Source organism: Chaetodon trifascialis, chromosome 20 (assembly GCF_039877785.1).
Source record: "Chaetodon trifascialis isolate fChaTrf1 chromosome 20, fChaTrf1.hap1, whole genome shotgun sequence".
Classification (NCBI taxonomy): domain Eukaryota; kingdom Metazoa; phylum Chordata; class Actinopteri; order Chaetodontiformes; family Chaetodontidae; genus Chaetodon; species Chaetodon trifascialis.
In genome coordinates this window covers 24,100,382-24,115,877 of record NC_092075.1, presented here as the reverse complement: position 1 = coordinate 24,115,877, position 15,496 = coordinate 24,100,382, and the positions used below count along the sequence as shown (strand labels likewise).

The 15,496-nt window shown below is 38.8% G+C and overlaps 1 protein-coding gene across 2 annotated transcripts in view; it reads left to right on the top strand.

The window, feature by feature from the left end:
• sptlc1 (serine palmitoyltransferase, long chain base subunit 1) overlaps positions 1-15,366 on the top strand; it is a 17,011-nt gene extending 1,645 nt beyond the window's left edge. Inside the window, exons 2-15 of one of the 2 annotated variants that reach the window (XM_070988491.1) lie at positions 58-165; positions 256-350; positions 2,772-2,865; positions 2,969-3,041; positions 4,734-4,866; positions 5,055-5,184; positions 5,604-5,693; positions 6,676-6,783; positions 7,315-7,410; positions 9,083-9,179; positions 9,402-9,456; positions 11,167-11,284; positions 11,711-11,784; positions 14,292-15,366. In XM_070988491.1, coding sequence (XP_070844592.1) covers positions 58-165; positions 256-350; positions 2,772-2,865; positions 2,969-3,041; positions 4,734-4,866; positions 5,055-5,184; positions 5,604-5,693; positions 6,676-6,783; positions 7,315-7,410; positions 9,083-9,179; positions 9,402-9,456; positions 11,167-11,284; positions 11,711-11,784; positions 14,292-14,385 — 1,365 coding nt within the window. In that variant the 3' untranslated portion in view covers positions 14,386-15,366. Of the gene's footprint in view, positions 1-57; positions 166-255; positions 351-2,771; positions 2,866-2,968; positions 3,042-4,733; positions 4,867-5,054; positions 5,185-5,603; positions 5,694-6,675; positions 6,784-7,314; positions 7,411-9,082; positions 9,180-9,401; positions 9,457-9,968; positions 10,029-11,166; positions 11,285-11,710; positions 11,785-14,291 lie in introns of those variants that run through there. The other variant, XM_070988492.1, reaches the window with a different exon arrangement.
• Positions 15,367-15,496: the final 130 nt, after the last annotated feature.

Here is a 15,496-nt window from a genome sequence, read left to right as displayed (position 1 = left end):
TCTCACTCACTCAGCAATCTGACAGCAAAATAATCATCATGTCCTTGTATTTCTCAGGCTCCTGCTTATCACCTGATTCTGGAGGGGATCCTTATACTGTGGATCATCAGACTTCTGTTCTCTAAGACCTACAAACTTCATGAAACCTATAAATTGACAGAAAAGGTAAACTCAGCACAGCAGTGAAAAAAATAATGAGAAGAATGTTTGTGTTTATGTGTCACCAAACAGCTGTCTTGTGGTTCTGTGTAACAGGAAAAGGAGGACCTGATTGAGGAGTGGCAGCCAGAGGCTCTTGTTCCCCCTGTTTCCAAAGATCATCCCTCCATCAACTATGATGTTGTCACAGGGTAAAACACAAAGGACACCTCTCCACTTTACTTATTCTTTTTAAATACTGGGTGAAGCCAAATGTCCATAAGAGCCAGGGCTCCATCAAAGTGTGCCCACAGACAATTCACAGAAGTGTTCTCCATCATCTTACCTAGGATGCAACATAATAAAATTCAGTATGAGATTACCCTGTAATGCAATACTTATCTGAATGGTTCAGAACAGAAGATAAATTGGCAATTTTGGAACGATATCAAGTGTCACTAAATGAATAAATGTAAATGTTGAACAAAAAATTTAAATTGTAAAATAAATATGATAAATTTGTAAAATTGTCTTAATTATGTTTAATTTACTGGTAGTCCCCACACCCCTTGACACACTGTCATAAATACAAATGGGGTGAACAAAATAATAGAAACACCTGTCAGTATAACAAAATACAGCTCAACATCACCACAGACAACAGCTTCCAAACTGTGCTGCTGACAGCTGTTGCTGGAGGCATTATGTTTTCGGGTTGTCCATATGTCCATAACAACGTACAAATGCCCATTCTTATGAATGCAACATCTCAGAGAAGGAATTTCATTACATCTGGTTCAGACCTCCACTTGGACTCAAGGATAAACTAATTAGATGTTGGTGGTCAAAGGTCAAGGTCACTGTGACGCTAATCTTGGGTGCCCACATTGAAACTGTGGTGATTGTATCGGTCTTCTGTGTCACTCGGTTGAATATATGAATGAAGCATTCACATTTTACAACTTTTATCTTCTTTGCAGCAACATCCATAATTCAAGCATTGTCGTCCACCACAAGCTCATTGGTTTTGCTGATATTGAGCTTCAGGGGAAAGTCTTCATTGCACATATAGCAGGGGTATTCAATTAAAATTCACAGAGGTCCAGTTATTAAAATTTCCTCCAAGTAAAAGGTCCGAACCGAAGTCCAGCTTGTGTCCCATAGGCCTCCCCATGTCCACATTTTCATATGGTTTCAATAATATTTTTTGTCAATTTTCAATGGAGGAAATATTTAACAGAGTGCACAGCTAGCTCTTTAACCATAAGTAGGAGTACTCGCAGGCAAATAAATTAAAGGCCTTTATCTCAGATTAAAGAAAGCAGAAACCTCAGAATAAAATAGATATAAAAGTGCAAACAGAGGCAAATAACCCCTTTTCTCTGAAATTAAAGAGGTCCCAGCCTAAATAATTGAAGGCCTACTTTTCAAGTAAAAAAAAAGTCAACATCTTCAGAAAACCATAAATAAAAAGTGTCTCTTACAGTACATCATCTGCTAATATTTCTGATTTTCTGGTTGCTGTTGAAGCTGACTTTGCGATTTGTTTGATTATTTTTCACACGTCTTTTTGTTTTCCCTCAAATAATGTCTCAGCAACAGCGTTTAAGCACTCCTTCACAACTGTCCTATCACTAAAAGTTCTTTTATTTTGCCTCGAAATCCTTGATACCTTTAGTGAACATTCATTTGCACGTTGCTGGGCTGTAAATGTTCCGTGATGAGTCAGGTAGATCTGTCATTACTGGGCTTGCAGTTTGGTTATTTTGCGTACCCTCAGCTCAGACTTCAGGGGATAACTATGAGCTATCCAAAGAGTTGTGCTTTGTTTCATAGTAGTGTTTCCAGTTGCCACTTTTAATTAATGCCATGTTTTCAGAGCATATGAGGCACACTGGTTTTGAACTGCTTGCCAGAAGAATGAACATAAATTTCTCTGTCCATTCATCTTTAAAACAACGGTTTTCCACATCAACCGTCCTTCTTTTGGAGCAAGCCATGCTGTCAACACTGTCTCTTCCTCTCTGCTCTGGTGCGCTGGGCGCGCTGGGTTAAAAAACGATTTGATTGGCTCAACTGAGTGCTATTGTCGTATTAACTGGAGTAGCAGCACCCGCCGTTTATAGCTGTGACTGTCAGAAAAAATGCTCCATGAAAATGATCTATTCTCATGAATTTATCAGAGATTGGTCATGGGTCCGGACAGAACCATCACTCGGCCCAGGTCCGGACTGAGGTCCGCTATTTGGTGATGCCTGATCTATAGTATGAGTCTGGACAGACATCTCTGTAAACTGCAACTTGACTGGTTGGTGGAAGCATACAAACCATGAGGCAATAATACTAGTTTCGTTTTCCAAGGTCAAGAATGAACTTTCATGTTTAGTTTTTTGTGTAACTTTGGCAAAAATTAAAAGAATGTTGCTTCTAGCAAGTTTACTGTGCCCGTTAGTGGATGTTAAGACCTCAGTGGACTTGACGAGTGGCTGCCTGGAAATTAGGAAAAATAATTGAAAATTGCACAATTGTGGTGGAAAATGACTAAAAATGCTCAATGCTGGTATGGTCATTATACAATCTGAACCCTATACACTGTTGCAGTGTGTTTTAAATACGCTTGTTTTCCATTACAGACCTCCTAGCCATAAAATCATAATCAATGGTAAAGAGTGCATTAACTTTGCATCATTCAACTTCCTGGGTCTCCTTGACCATGAACGGATTAAGGTCAGTATTTATTATTCAAGCTATTGCTAAAAATGTCTTCATTTTGACAGTGAGCAAAAAGAATCAGTGTATGAGTGCAACTCTGAATAAATTCTCATTACAGCAAAAAGCTTTGGCATCACTGAAGAAATATGGTGTTGGCACATGTGGTCCAAGAGGCTTCTATGGAACTTTTGGTGAGTGAAAAATTCTTCACTGCTCTTCATCTTATGTTAACATGCCATGATCTGATATCCAGATAATTCAATAGACTGTTGTAAAACACAGTAGCTGTTAACCATATGCTTCCAAAGGCTTGCTCAAATTTGGATGTTTTGGCCCCAAAATCTGTCAAAGGGAACCTTTGCTGTTTAAGTCTTATCTTGCAGTTTTTTTCCCTACATAGAGCCACCTGTGGTGCACTGCAAGCTTTACTTCTCCTCAGCAAAATCAGATATAATACACATTTTTAATACAAAGTTGCCATGAAATGTTGAATCAGTTCAGAAAGTTAAGAAACAGAGCTGCTGTCGCAAATATTTGTTAAGAGCCGTTTGACAAGGCTGAAAGGTACAGGTTCATAGTTATAATGCCACTAAAATAGTGTTTTGACCTGAAAAACTAAGGTTTCTGTTTAAGGGGGACCATCATTACCGGTGAATAACCTAACATAAATACTTACAGCTACAGTATTCATCAGTTGTACTTTCTTTCCACAGTTTTTTTAATGTATCATTAACTACATCTTTATTTTGTACATTAAATAAATTAAATAACCCCCCCACACACAAACAACCATCAAACCTTGTAGAAACTCTGCAGTGGAATGCTCATTTATGCAAACTCCACTAAGATGCACAGTAGAAGCAGCTAAATTTGCTGTTCTTGGAGAAAAAAATCATTGACTTTGTTGTTGTAAAGACATCGAGGGTTTCCCCCTTAACTTCACTAGGGTTAGTTTTGTTGGAGCCGTCTTTCAGGTACCCCCGTTGATTTTTCTTGCAAAGCCACATTTATATGGTGCTGTGCTGGTGACACCCATGTCCAGGGACATTATGTTTGGGTCTACTTGTATGTATGATATATCTCAGGAACACTTGGAGGGAATTTCTTCAAATTTGGCAGAATTGTTCACTTCGCCTCAAGGATGAACCAATGAGATTTTGGTGGTCAAAGGTCAAGGTCACAGTGACCTCTGTCCCATTTATCTGAATGCAATATTGCAGGAATGACATGACGGAATTTCTTCAAATTTGGCACAGATGTACATTTGAACTCAAGCATCCATGTTTTGCAATTTGTAACTTCTTGGCAACAACATCTGTATTTGAAGCACTGCAGTCCACCACAATGTGAAATGTGTTTCTCGCTGGAAATTATTCAATAGCATCACACATGTCAATATAGTGGTAACCTCCATATCACGAACAAATACACATAATACTTTTTATAAACAGACATGGATGTAAACTGCAACTTGGCTGCTTGGTGGAGGCATACAATCACGAAATTGTAATTCTAGTTTTGAATGGCTGAGACCTGTGTCACCAATGTGCACGTACATGACATAGAAACAAAACAGAGACTGGCTTATGAAAATATAGCTCCATTGCACTGTTAATGGTAAAAATTCTACAGGAGACCTTTAGGGCACAGTGGCTATTAAGCTACAGTTGTTGGGATATTAACCATTTTTAAAATGAGCATCTTTACACCCAACATTATAAAAGTTTTCCTTGTATACTCCTTGAATCAGGTTAAGTTTTGCATTGCAAGAAGCCAGTGTATTTCCTGCAAGTGTGAATACGTTCTGTCATTGTCAATACAAATTAACGGTGAAGTCTGGCAAAACTAATTAGTTTCAGCTGCTTTTTGTTTCCCTCGCCAAGATGTGCACTTGGAGCTGGAGAGTCGCCTGGCAAAATTCATGAAAACAGAAGAAGCCATCATCTATTCGTATGGCTTTGCAACCATTGCTAGTGCAATCCCTGCCTACTCCAAGAGAGGGGACATCATCTTCGTGTAAGTACTGTCTCTGCTAAAGTGCCTTGAGCAATATTAAACCAGGATTCAACGATAATACTTAAAAAAAAAACCACCCTATAAAATCACTGTCAATCAGGCTCAGTTCAGCACAGAAAAACACATCAACCACGTACTCCCTAGTTTTGTGTTTCAATTTTCTGTTGTATCCTTGTTTGTGTGTTCAGGGATGAAGCAGCCTGCTTCTCCATTCAGAAAGGTCTTCAAGCATCTCGCAGCTTCATCAAATATTTCAAACACAATGACATGGTAGATCTGGAGAGATTGCTCAAAGAGCAGGAGCTGGAGGACCAGAGGGTTTGTATAGGATCGTTTAGTACAGGCGTGTCAAACTAATTCCACAAAGGGCCGTGTGGCTGCAGGTTTTTCCTCCAACCAATCAAGAGCGCATAGTCTGACCAATCAGCTGTCTGAAGACTGAGATCAGCTAATGAAATGAGTCAGGTCTGGTGTGCTGCTGCTTGGTTGGAAAGAAAACCTTCAGCCACTCGGCCCTTCGTGGAATGAGTTTGAGACCTGTGGTTTAGTATGAGAAAAGAATAATTGGGGGAGTGCTCTGTAATTTCATGCTTGCAAATGTAACCCACAGTGTTTGAACTGCTAATTGTATTTGTATAATCCTCTTTTTACTCAGTTGTTTTAATGAATGTCATATGTGTCACTTTCTCTTTTGTCAAAGTTTAATATAACATAACATTTAACATTTTCTGTTGCAGAATCCTCGCAAAGCTCGAGTGACCCGGAAGTTCATTGTAGTGGAGGGGTTGTACATCAACACTGCAGACATCTGTCCACTCCCTGAACTGGTAAATAGAAAAGTAATGGACCTCAAAGCTTGCTAATTATTCTCCACAATAAACAAACTCTCCTTGATTCATAAACTGACCAGTTGTATTTGCTGTCAAGGAGCCTGATTATCATTCAAATTCATAAAGTCTTTGCAGGTGCCAGGTAACAATCGGCATACAGGACTAAAAAATACCTGCAAAATTCAATCTTATTTTCAAATCATGGACATGTCAGTGTTTCAATCACAAATGCTTTTATTCACGTAAAAGACAGTATTCATTATTTGTTGTTTTCTTTGAGCATTGTCAGCATTTAACTAAACAGTCATTTCTGAGACAACAGTTTCCATTATTGAGAGCTGTAACCAGTTTTTTTTTTTAACTTTTTTTTGTAAAATGTCATGGTTTTGCTGACCTGAACATGACTTGCTTCCAAATGAAATGAACAATAGAGAATGTTGTGTTGTCAATGATTATTTGTCATGTAACACCTTCAAACTGTCATGTAGCCTTTGCCAGAGGCAGACATAAATGGTAGTCTAAAAGCAAGAAACTGCTGTTGTTTAATTGATGTTGACAACACTGAGCTATGTTGTTGTTCTATCTTACAAACAGTTTACACTTCGTAAAGCCAAAGTTTGAAATGGTAAATATGCCTCTGTCCTTTTTAGAGTTATTTTAGACTTAGATATCCCCCTTGCCACATTAAGTAATTGTGTATTTGCCGCTGTTGCTCCAGACGTTCAGGTGTCCAATACAGTTGATCATAACTGCAACAGCTTTACGTGTTAATAATCAGCCAGGAGCCTCTCTTTAGTGAGAGTTCAAGACAAAAGATGTGCAGCACACACCACCACAGTGTTGATGACTGAACTGCTGCTGAGTTACTCACAAACACAGAATATGTACTGTGTATAATATAGCATGATTACTCTTGGGCTGTCATAATTCTAGATGTCTCTGTTCTATTGGTCATTTGTTGGGTTTGTGTAACCTCCAGGTGAAGCTGAAGTACAAGTACAAGGTGCGGATCTTTCTGGAGGAGAGCATGTCTTTTGGTGTACTAGGAGAACATGGCAGAGGAGTCACAGAACACTTTGGGGTCAATGTGAGCACACTCAAGTTTAAAAAAGAATTACTGTGTATTGGCATAGCGAAAGGTCAGGCAGCTGATTAAAAATGTAACACTGACTTATTTGTTTGGAGCTCTGCTGTAGTCGTATCAGTAGACCAATATCTGCACTCAAAAAGCTAATAATGAAACATTATTTGGAAATTTCCCCACTGTGGGACTAATAAAGGAATATCTTTTCTTATTTTTTTAACCCAGTGTCATTATCTTTTTATGTTTAACTTTCTTTTTTGTTGATGCTAGTCTCTTAGCCTCATGCCTATGCTTACACCTATGCCTGCAATCCTATTTAAATGTATTGTTTCCAGTAATGATTTATTGTAAGATTGTTACTAAGAGATATTCATTTTAATGAAATTTTCCAATAAACCGTGACATAACATGGTATTAGGATTCAAAGTACACTTCAGGCTGTCAAATCTGAAAACATTTTGGGCCCATTTGTGTCCATTGTGTTTGTGTGTCTCGTGTGTAAAAATAACATGGCACCATTTCTGCACCATGCAGATCGATGACATCGACCTAATCAGTGCTAACATGGAGAATGCTGTGGCCTCTATTGGAGGTTTCTGCTGCGGACGCTCCTTTGTCATTGATCACCAGGTAAATACAATGAGAGTTTTATTGACACATGAATAAATGACTGTAAAGATGTCTGCTCATTAGGGATGAAGAAAGTTTTGATTAAATTGGTAATCAAGCTGACTGTATCACTGCTACATTTGGCACAGTCTGAGAGTTTCTATCCACAAATGGTACAACCCCACTGCATTATCACCAGACATTTTGACTTTTCAGAGTAGGATAAGCACAGGTGTACCTAATAACATTAGTGATGGCTCCTTCTCATTTAGATGAGCCATTAAGTCATGGGGCTCTATTTTCGATTCCACCGCCGGCGCGGCACAAGGTCAGGTCTGCTTCGCCAATGGGGCGTGGCAACGCAGACTCTGGTATTTTCGTGCACTACGCTGCCAGCACATCTACTCCCCCTTCTCATCTCAGTCCCACCCAGCAGTGCAACTTGGAAAGAAGGAGGGGAGAGCGCGTGGAGTGGATTTGACACATATATATATGACAAATATATAGTCGCAGAGAGGCTAAGAAAGGGAAAAAAATTTACCTGCCAGACGCGCTGGTTGATGATAAGTCATGGCTGCAAAGAACGTGTTACGTTTATATATTTATTGCAGATCAAACAAACAATGGGACGATTTCATGATCCTAGACATTTCCATGCATCTTGTGTGAGCATCAAATGCAAAGCGGTCAGCAAAGTAAGACTTTCCCCTCTCACCCTCTCAGTTCATTCAAAAAACCCACCAGGTGAAGAACAGCTGATATTACTACTGCTGACGTACCACCCACACCACGTGACGCATATCCCTGTATGTGACTAATAATAAATTCATAAAAACATACACCCACAAAAACTACAAATAGCGTTAGCCGGCACCCACAATCACTTTTTGTTTTAAAAATAATTAAACTTAAAGGCATTTCAATTAAGATTTTGTGTTATTTTACAAAAAGTTAAGGTCTTTTTTTCATTGTACACAAAACAAGCAAACAGTATACTGTATTCATTCTAATCCGAGGTGTGTTACTCTAAATTTTAACACCAAAATTTTCATTTTTACTGCAAACAAATATCGGTTCTAAATATCGGCTATCGGTTTCGCTTGATTATTAATAATCAGTGTCGGCCCTGAAAAATCCATATCAGTCGATCTCTATTCCACAGTTGTTGATGTTGAGTTGTCGCAATACGCATTAATTATGCTACTACTTGTCGCAATTGTTTGTTCCCCAACTGTTTTAATGACTTACTTCAGCAACTGTTTTTCTGCAGGGACATCTATAATTCATTGCTCATTCCTCATATTTTCCCAGGATAATATCAAGAATTTTGGTTTGATACTTTTAATGTGGTGCCACAGTAAATTAGTCTTATGCAAGGAGTGGCCTCAGGCCTTTAAAGAAGTATCCAAAAGCAATTTTACTTTAGCAGACAACCCCACCTCTAAAGCCAAATAAAAAGGGAATGTCCTCAAACTTTTTCAGACAGCTGTTCACTGACACTCACTGTGAAATTGCACAAATGAAATAAAGCTGATAAAGACTTATGGAGAGGAAATCACATGCAATTAGTCTACTTTCAATTTAGTACAATGTGAAGGTATTGTTTTTTTTCCATTCAATCAGTGTAAAAATATTAATCCTAATGACATCCACTGTGATTCAGTAAATAGTAAGAAAAGTCTGTGTTTTATAGCGGCTGTCGGGCCAGGGCTACTGTTTCTCTGCCTCCCTGCCTCCCATGCTAGCTGCTGCTGCCATAGAGGCCCTCAACATCATGGAGGAGGATCCTGGTACAGACTCTATCTTTAACTTCTTTCTCCTCTATGCACCTTTTCATTTTTGGGGCATTTATTTTCCTTCACTGTAAAAGCGGTCTTTATTTGAGACAAACTGTTATTGGAGGGTGGCCTTTCCATTTCTAAGTCACACTGATTACAAGATTAACTTAGTATGAAGTATTTCTCTTTTCAGATGTGCTCCCAATCATCTGTCTGTCTTCATCTGTTTTACAGATATTTTCACTGTCCTGAGCGAAAAGTGCAAACATGTTTACAAGGCTTTACAGGGGTAAGTTCTGTGATTATAGTCTATTACTGTGGGGTGCATAAAGACCTCTATTTATGTGTGAATTCATCTAAATGTTTAAATTTGACTGTTGCTGGTGTAGGGGGTTCACTCTTTTCATTAGTACCTTACTGGAGGGTACTAAAGGTAATCTCTCATATCAGCATATGAATGCAGAATCTGTTTTGTTTGGAAATGTTATCAGAATTCTTGTAGTATTGACCAATCACAGACTTTGGTTGCATACAGGTAAACAGTCTGTGTGAAGAATAGAAGAGGTGTAATCCATGGGCTGATTTGCAATCTCAGAGCCGAAATGTTGAGTTATTGTCAAGTTTGAAAGTCAGTGTGCTAATTAGACTGTGGATAATGACCAGTGCATGGAATATGATGTCTTGGCCAGGATATCTCTTACCCAGATATCCGCTGGCTACACTGAAAGCCCTTAAACATTAGCCTTTGCCAGTGCCAGGACTGGGAGAAAGGTGGATAACATTGTGGTCCAATCTCTCCAGGGGCAGTCTGCATACAAGCTTATAGGCATCTTGGATGTTCCTGAAGCAAAGATTAAGGGTGAATCCCATTTCTCTTTTCTACCCCTACCCCTTAGCCCTACCCCTTGTCCCTTGCCCCTTGAAACGGAGTGCCAAGGGGTAGGGCCAAAAGTCAACCCCTCCGAATTGGGACACCCCTTCGACAATCGCGTACGTCATCAGTAGTCACCGCTGCCTCTTACGTAGGCAGATGCGACGAGCTAATGCTACCGTCACATTCGATTTGTGTATGACATTCCTGCATGTTGTATCCCATAACGCTGTCAATGTAACTGAATACCAGCAGCGAGGTTGCCAAAGTTATTATTGATAACGTTATCACTGCAGATTATCATCAGGGCTGCCCACAGAGCACCGCTAGTAGCATTCAGCCTGGCAACGGTAACCACGTAACTGAAGCCTTGACTACTATCGATTTTTTTCGGGGTTTTTTTTTTTACGAGGAAAATGACCACTACACATTGAAACAACGTTAAAATAGACAATAAAGTGGTTTTCGTACATTTTAAAACTTCATTCATGGAGAAAATACCGGTCTTGCAAGGCATTCTGAGAAATCTGTCGCACCCCTCCGTTTGGAGTGTGCCTCGGAAAAATCTCCGTTTGGAGGGGTACATAGCCCTACCACTTCCCCCTACCCCTCCATCATAATGGGAATTGGGACACCCCTACCCCTCCACGTGAACGCGCAAAACGGAGGGGTAGGGCCAAGGGGGAGGGCCAAGGGGTGAAATGGGATTCAGCCTAAGAGTACGGGTAAAGCCAGCGAGACAGTCCACATATTGCTGGAGGGTTGTAAATGCCAAGATACATCACATGCATTAGTATCTTTAAGAACAAATACAGGTTAATCTGCAGAGCGAGAAAAGGGCTTCATTGTAACTCTCCACTAGCTTTTCTGCTACATTGTTATTTCAACCAGGCATATACAGTAAGTGAATCTCCACATAGGTTAGAGCCTCCCATTGAAGGTTATTGCTGGCAGGAGAAAATTAAAGCAGGTGGCAGCTACCTCTGTATCAGAGGAAAAACTGTCTACAGCATATCCATGCCAGCAAACAGGGGGTTAACAGACATGGATAGTCAGAGTTCAGATTTTTACTGTCAGTGTTATATCATGCTATCATTTTTATTCAGCCTGATAATCCATGTATGACAGAACTCCAGGACTGAAGTTAGTAGGAGAACCGTTTGCCCCAGCTCTTCACTTACAGTTGGAGAGAAGTTCGACCAACAGAGACTCTGACATGCAGCTTCTCCGCACCATTGTAGATTATGTAAGTCCTCTGTCCCGACTGACTACATCAAACCCAAGAACAAAGTTATACTCAAAGTTCTTGTTTTTTTTTTCCTTTTTTTGTCATCTGAAATCTCTCTTTAAAACAAAAACAACAACAACAAAAAAACATACACAAAAGTTCTGAAACTGTCCAGATGTAGCCTAACAATAGCAAGATTAAACTCTTTTGCTGATTTTTATAAGGCTCCTCATGGCAGTTTCAGCTTTGTTGCATATTCATGCCATAAAGGTTACAAGTAGAATGGGAAAATCATTTGTGTGTTCTGTAGTTTTTCATCTTTGGTTTTTTTTTTTCAACTTTACTGCAGTTTTTGATCAAATGGTTACATATACAGTCATATAGTGTTAAGCGACAGAGATTGTAATGTCTAATAATGTCTTGTTTACATTTTTTCTGTATCAGTGTTTGGAAAGGCATGTGGCTCTGACCCTCGCTCATTACCTGGAAAAAGAAGAGCGTTTCCTCCCCCCACCCAGGTAAGGGACTCTCCCTGACTGTGTGCTGAAAAAATGTATCAAAGTGTATTATTGTGTTGAGTGTCCTCCAGTACTTTTTTACATATATGTCTCACTTTACCACTGTAGAACACTAATCAAACTCACGTTTGATTTGCTCCCATGTTCTCTTTGCTCCACTCGGGTTGCATCTGAAATAATAAGGCTACAATCACATGCCATAACGAAAAATTTCATACACACATACATTTATGGAACACACAAATGTTACTGTAGTCAGATATACAAGTGCAGTCATAGTGGGGAAGTAATATTATAATGGCACTAACTTACGCATTGACACAGTCGGCGATTTTTTGACAGCAATCCTTGCGCCGTTTGGCAGCTGCAACTGTGTTGCTTTTTGCCTGGATTATTGATTTGTATTCCTCGTATTCATTAATTATTATTGTTTGCTCCTCCGTAGTGAAATATGCGGCTCGGGCTGATTTTTCCATGTTTGCAATTGGTCGCATGCAGCAAACTCCGCCCTTTTTATGTGAGCGCGCACAGATCTAGATTGGACAAGCCTGAATTTAATTAGTGAGTTGATAGCCAGCTTTATGGTACCGAAAATCCGGAGGGCGGATGTCTCGTTAAGTGAAGCCCGATAAGTAAGAGGAAGCCCGGCTAGGTTAATCAAGCTTTATGGTACAGGCCTCAGGTGTGGTTTAATCTCATGCTGAAAATAGCCCCCAACAAATCCACTATTTACTCCTGTTTGAGTAATGTTTGTTGAAAACTGCAATGATCAGCTGTTTTAGGAAATTACTGAACCTTATTTAACAATGAAACTGTACGTAAGTTTGTGAGACATTGTTAACGATTTACATCTTCAGTGGGAACCAACAGGCTTTGAACAGAGTGCCACAGACAGGGTCGGGAATTTGGATAGTATTGAGCGATGGACTTAACACTTGATCTTATGACAGTAAGAAAAATAGTGAAGACATTTCTTTAAGGGGGTAGTCAGTATTGTTTTATTTTAGTAATTTATTTTGATTAATTTATAGAGATGTATTTTCAAATTGAAATTTAATTATTCTGTCAGTTCAGTGTGTTTACATCTACTGGAAAAGTGAAAGGACCAGAGGGCAGAGGGAATAGAGAGGTGTACCGTAAATGAATATCAGTATGAGAAGAGACGCTGGTAATTCTGCAGTAATAAAATTAAATATGCATTACCCTTGGCACATACACATTTGCACATTTTTCTAATGTAATTATGGCTGTTAACTTTATACTATTTTACATCTTTGTACTTTTTACTAGTGCTGTCAAAAATATCGCGTTATTAAGGTGTTAACGCAAATCAATTTTAACGACGTCATTTTTTTTAATCGCGTGATTAACGTTCTTTGTGACCTAGTGAACTTGTAGTTTTTTATAAGCTGTGGCCACTGCTAGTAACATTACAAAACTACAGGATCCGATTGTAAACCGGAAACAAAACAATAGGCACACCCCATGCATGTTTCTGAATAGAAAGTTTAGTTTCAAAAAGTTGCCAGATGGGTCGACTGACAAGACCAAAATTTGGACAGAGGTATATGGACACCGCAACTAAAAACAAGCTTACTGCAGCCATAGCCAAGTAATGTTCATTCTTTCTGGAGAGAAATAAGAGGCTGGGTTGATAAGCCTCTGGTGAATAAACAGAAGAGCATTATAGTCTGACTGCTTGTATATTCAGAGGAAACTCAAGAAAGGAAAGTTTAAGCCATGGTTTAACTGCACTATAGGTTGAGTTCTAGTTTACAATGATGTGCACTTTGTAACTTTATCTTGTATCACCCTGTTTTGATCCCTTAGAAAAGGTTGTTGAAGGGGCTTTTTTGTAACCAAGCATTTATTTTTTTTGTCATCTGTTTATTGACAGTGAGTGTGGCAGTGAATTTATTCAAAAAGTGTGAGATTTGATTCATTCAAATGTGCTCAAAGTGAGAATGTTAGTGTGAAATATAACACTACACGTTGTTTTCAATAAAAAACATTTGCACAAAGCAAGCCTATCCACTTTTCCATGTTCATAACAGTATTAAAATGATAATTAACGGGACATTTAGAATAGATCATAATGTGCGATTAATTTGCGATTGATCGCGAGTAAACTATGACATTTATGCGATTAATCGCAATTAAATATTTTGTGTTGAGCAGCTTGTACTGCAACAAAACAATTTCCCTGTGGGGATCAATAAAGTTTTTCTGAATCTAAATCTGAAGGGAAAACATGAGAAAACACACACACACACACACACACACACACACACACACACACACACACACACACACACACACACACACACTCTTTATTCATCTCTTTTTAAGGCTTCAGAATTGGATGTGTTAATGCAGAACATGCACGGATCATTGAGATTGTTACTATGGAATTAAGTGTTCAAATTTTTAAGAGAATCATTTGTGTAGAGGACATTAGCCTTAACACTGCCCTTTTGTGTCTGATTGCTCCACCTGTGTGTCCTCAGTATCAGAGTGGTGGTCACCATTGACCAGACAGAGGAGGACATCCAGACAGCCGTGTCGTGTATCAAAGAGGCAGCTTCAGCAGTCCTCAAATGATGATGTAGTGTTTGTCAATGCTGAAACTAAGCAGACATCACTGGCTTTAGTAATAGACTGGATCAGACAACAGTTTGATCACTGGAACACTTTTATCCACAGACTGAACCCTGCTCACTGAACATGCTATGAGGATCTTTACTGATTAACACGCATTATATTTCCTAGTCTTGGTTTTGTTTGTTTGTTAAAATTATTTGGGTTGCTCTCATTTATTGTGTGTCAGAATCATACCTCATGTACGACATTTTGTGTATGAATGGAATGTTGGGCCGTCAGCTGGACTGTTAGCAGTGGCTTCCTGCTATGAACAATAATTGTCCCCAGTCACTAATGAATAAAAACTGCAGTGAGAACTAGACTTCATATCCACAGACCAAATCACTTGTTTTTTGTATACTGACCAAAGAGAAGACTTTGTGCTCTTTTTTTTTTAATATGTCTGTAGTCTATGAGCAAGTGTCACTGGTTATTTTATGACAAACACTGAGGTTTACGGCTGGATTTTTGTTCTCTGCTTATCAGATGGTGTTTCTTCTGTTCTGTTAGATGTCATTGCATTTCTGATCACTTTCATGGAATGTAAATATATCAGATTTAAATTGTGTTTTGTATTTTCTGTTGTTGTTATTGTTGTTTGTTTCTTTGTTTTGTTTTTTGTTGCTTTCTTTTTTTGTGGGGAATGATCTCACATCTGTTTTGGGTTAAGATGACTTAGACTTTTAGCTCCAAAACCATTTGCAGTCAAGCCCATCAACCAGAAACCCAACTGAATTTTTTGAACTGTTGTATTTCCACAACATGCGCTGAGTGTTGATGTAGAAGCAGAAATATTATGACTAAATGGGCTGTTAAAGGCTGTGGAAGCCCATAGGGTACTATATTTAAATAATGTCAATTTGAAAATGAAAATTTATTTCCACAATAGCATTGTAATTTCCCATTTCTGTTATTTGAATAAAAATTTTAATAAAAATGCAATAATACACTTTGCAGTTCTTTTCAGTATGGAAATGTTAACTCAAATCACAGTTAAGATAACTTTATTGATCCCATGCTGGGAAAATTAAGTTGTTACAGACAGCAACAATAGCAAAAATAAAAAGGAGAC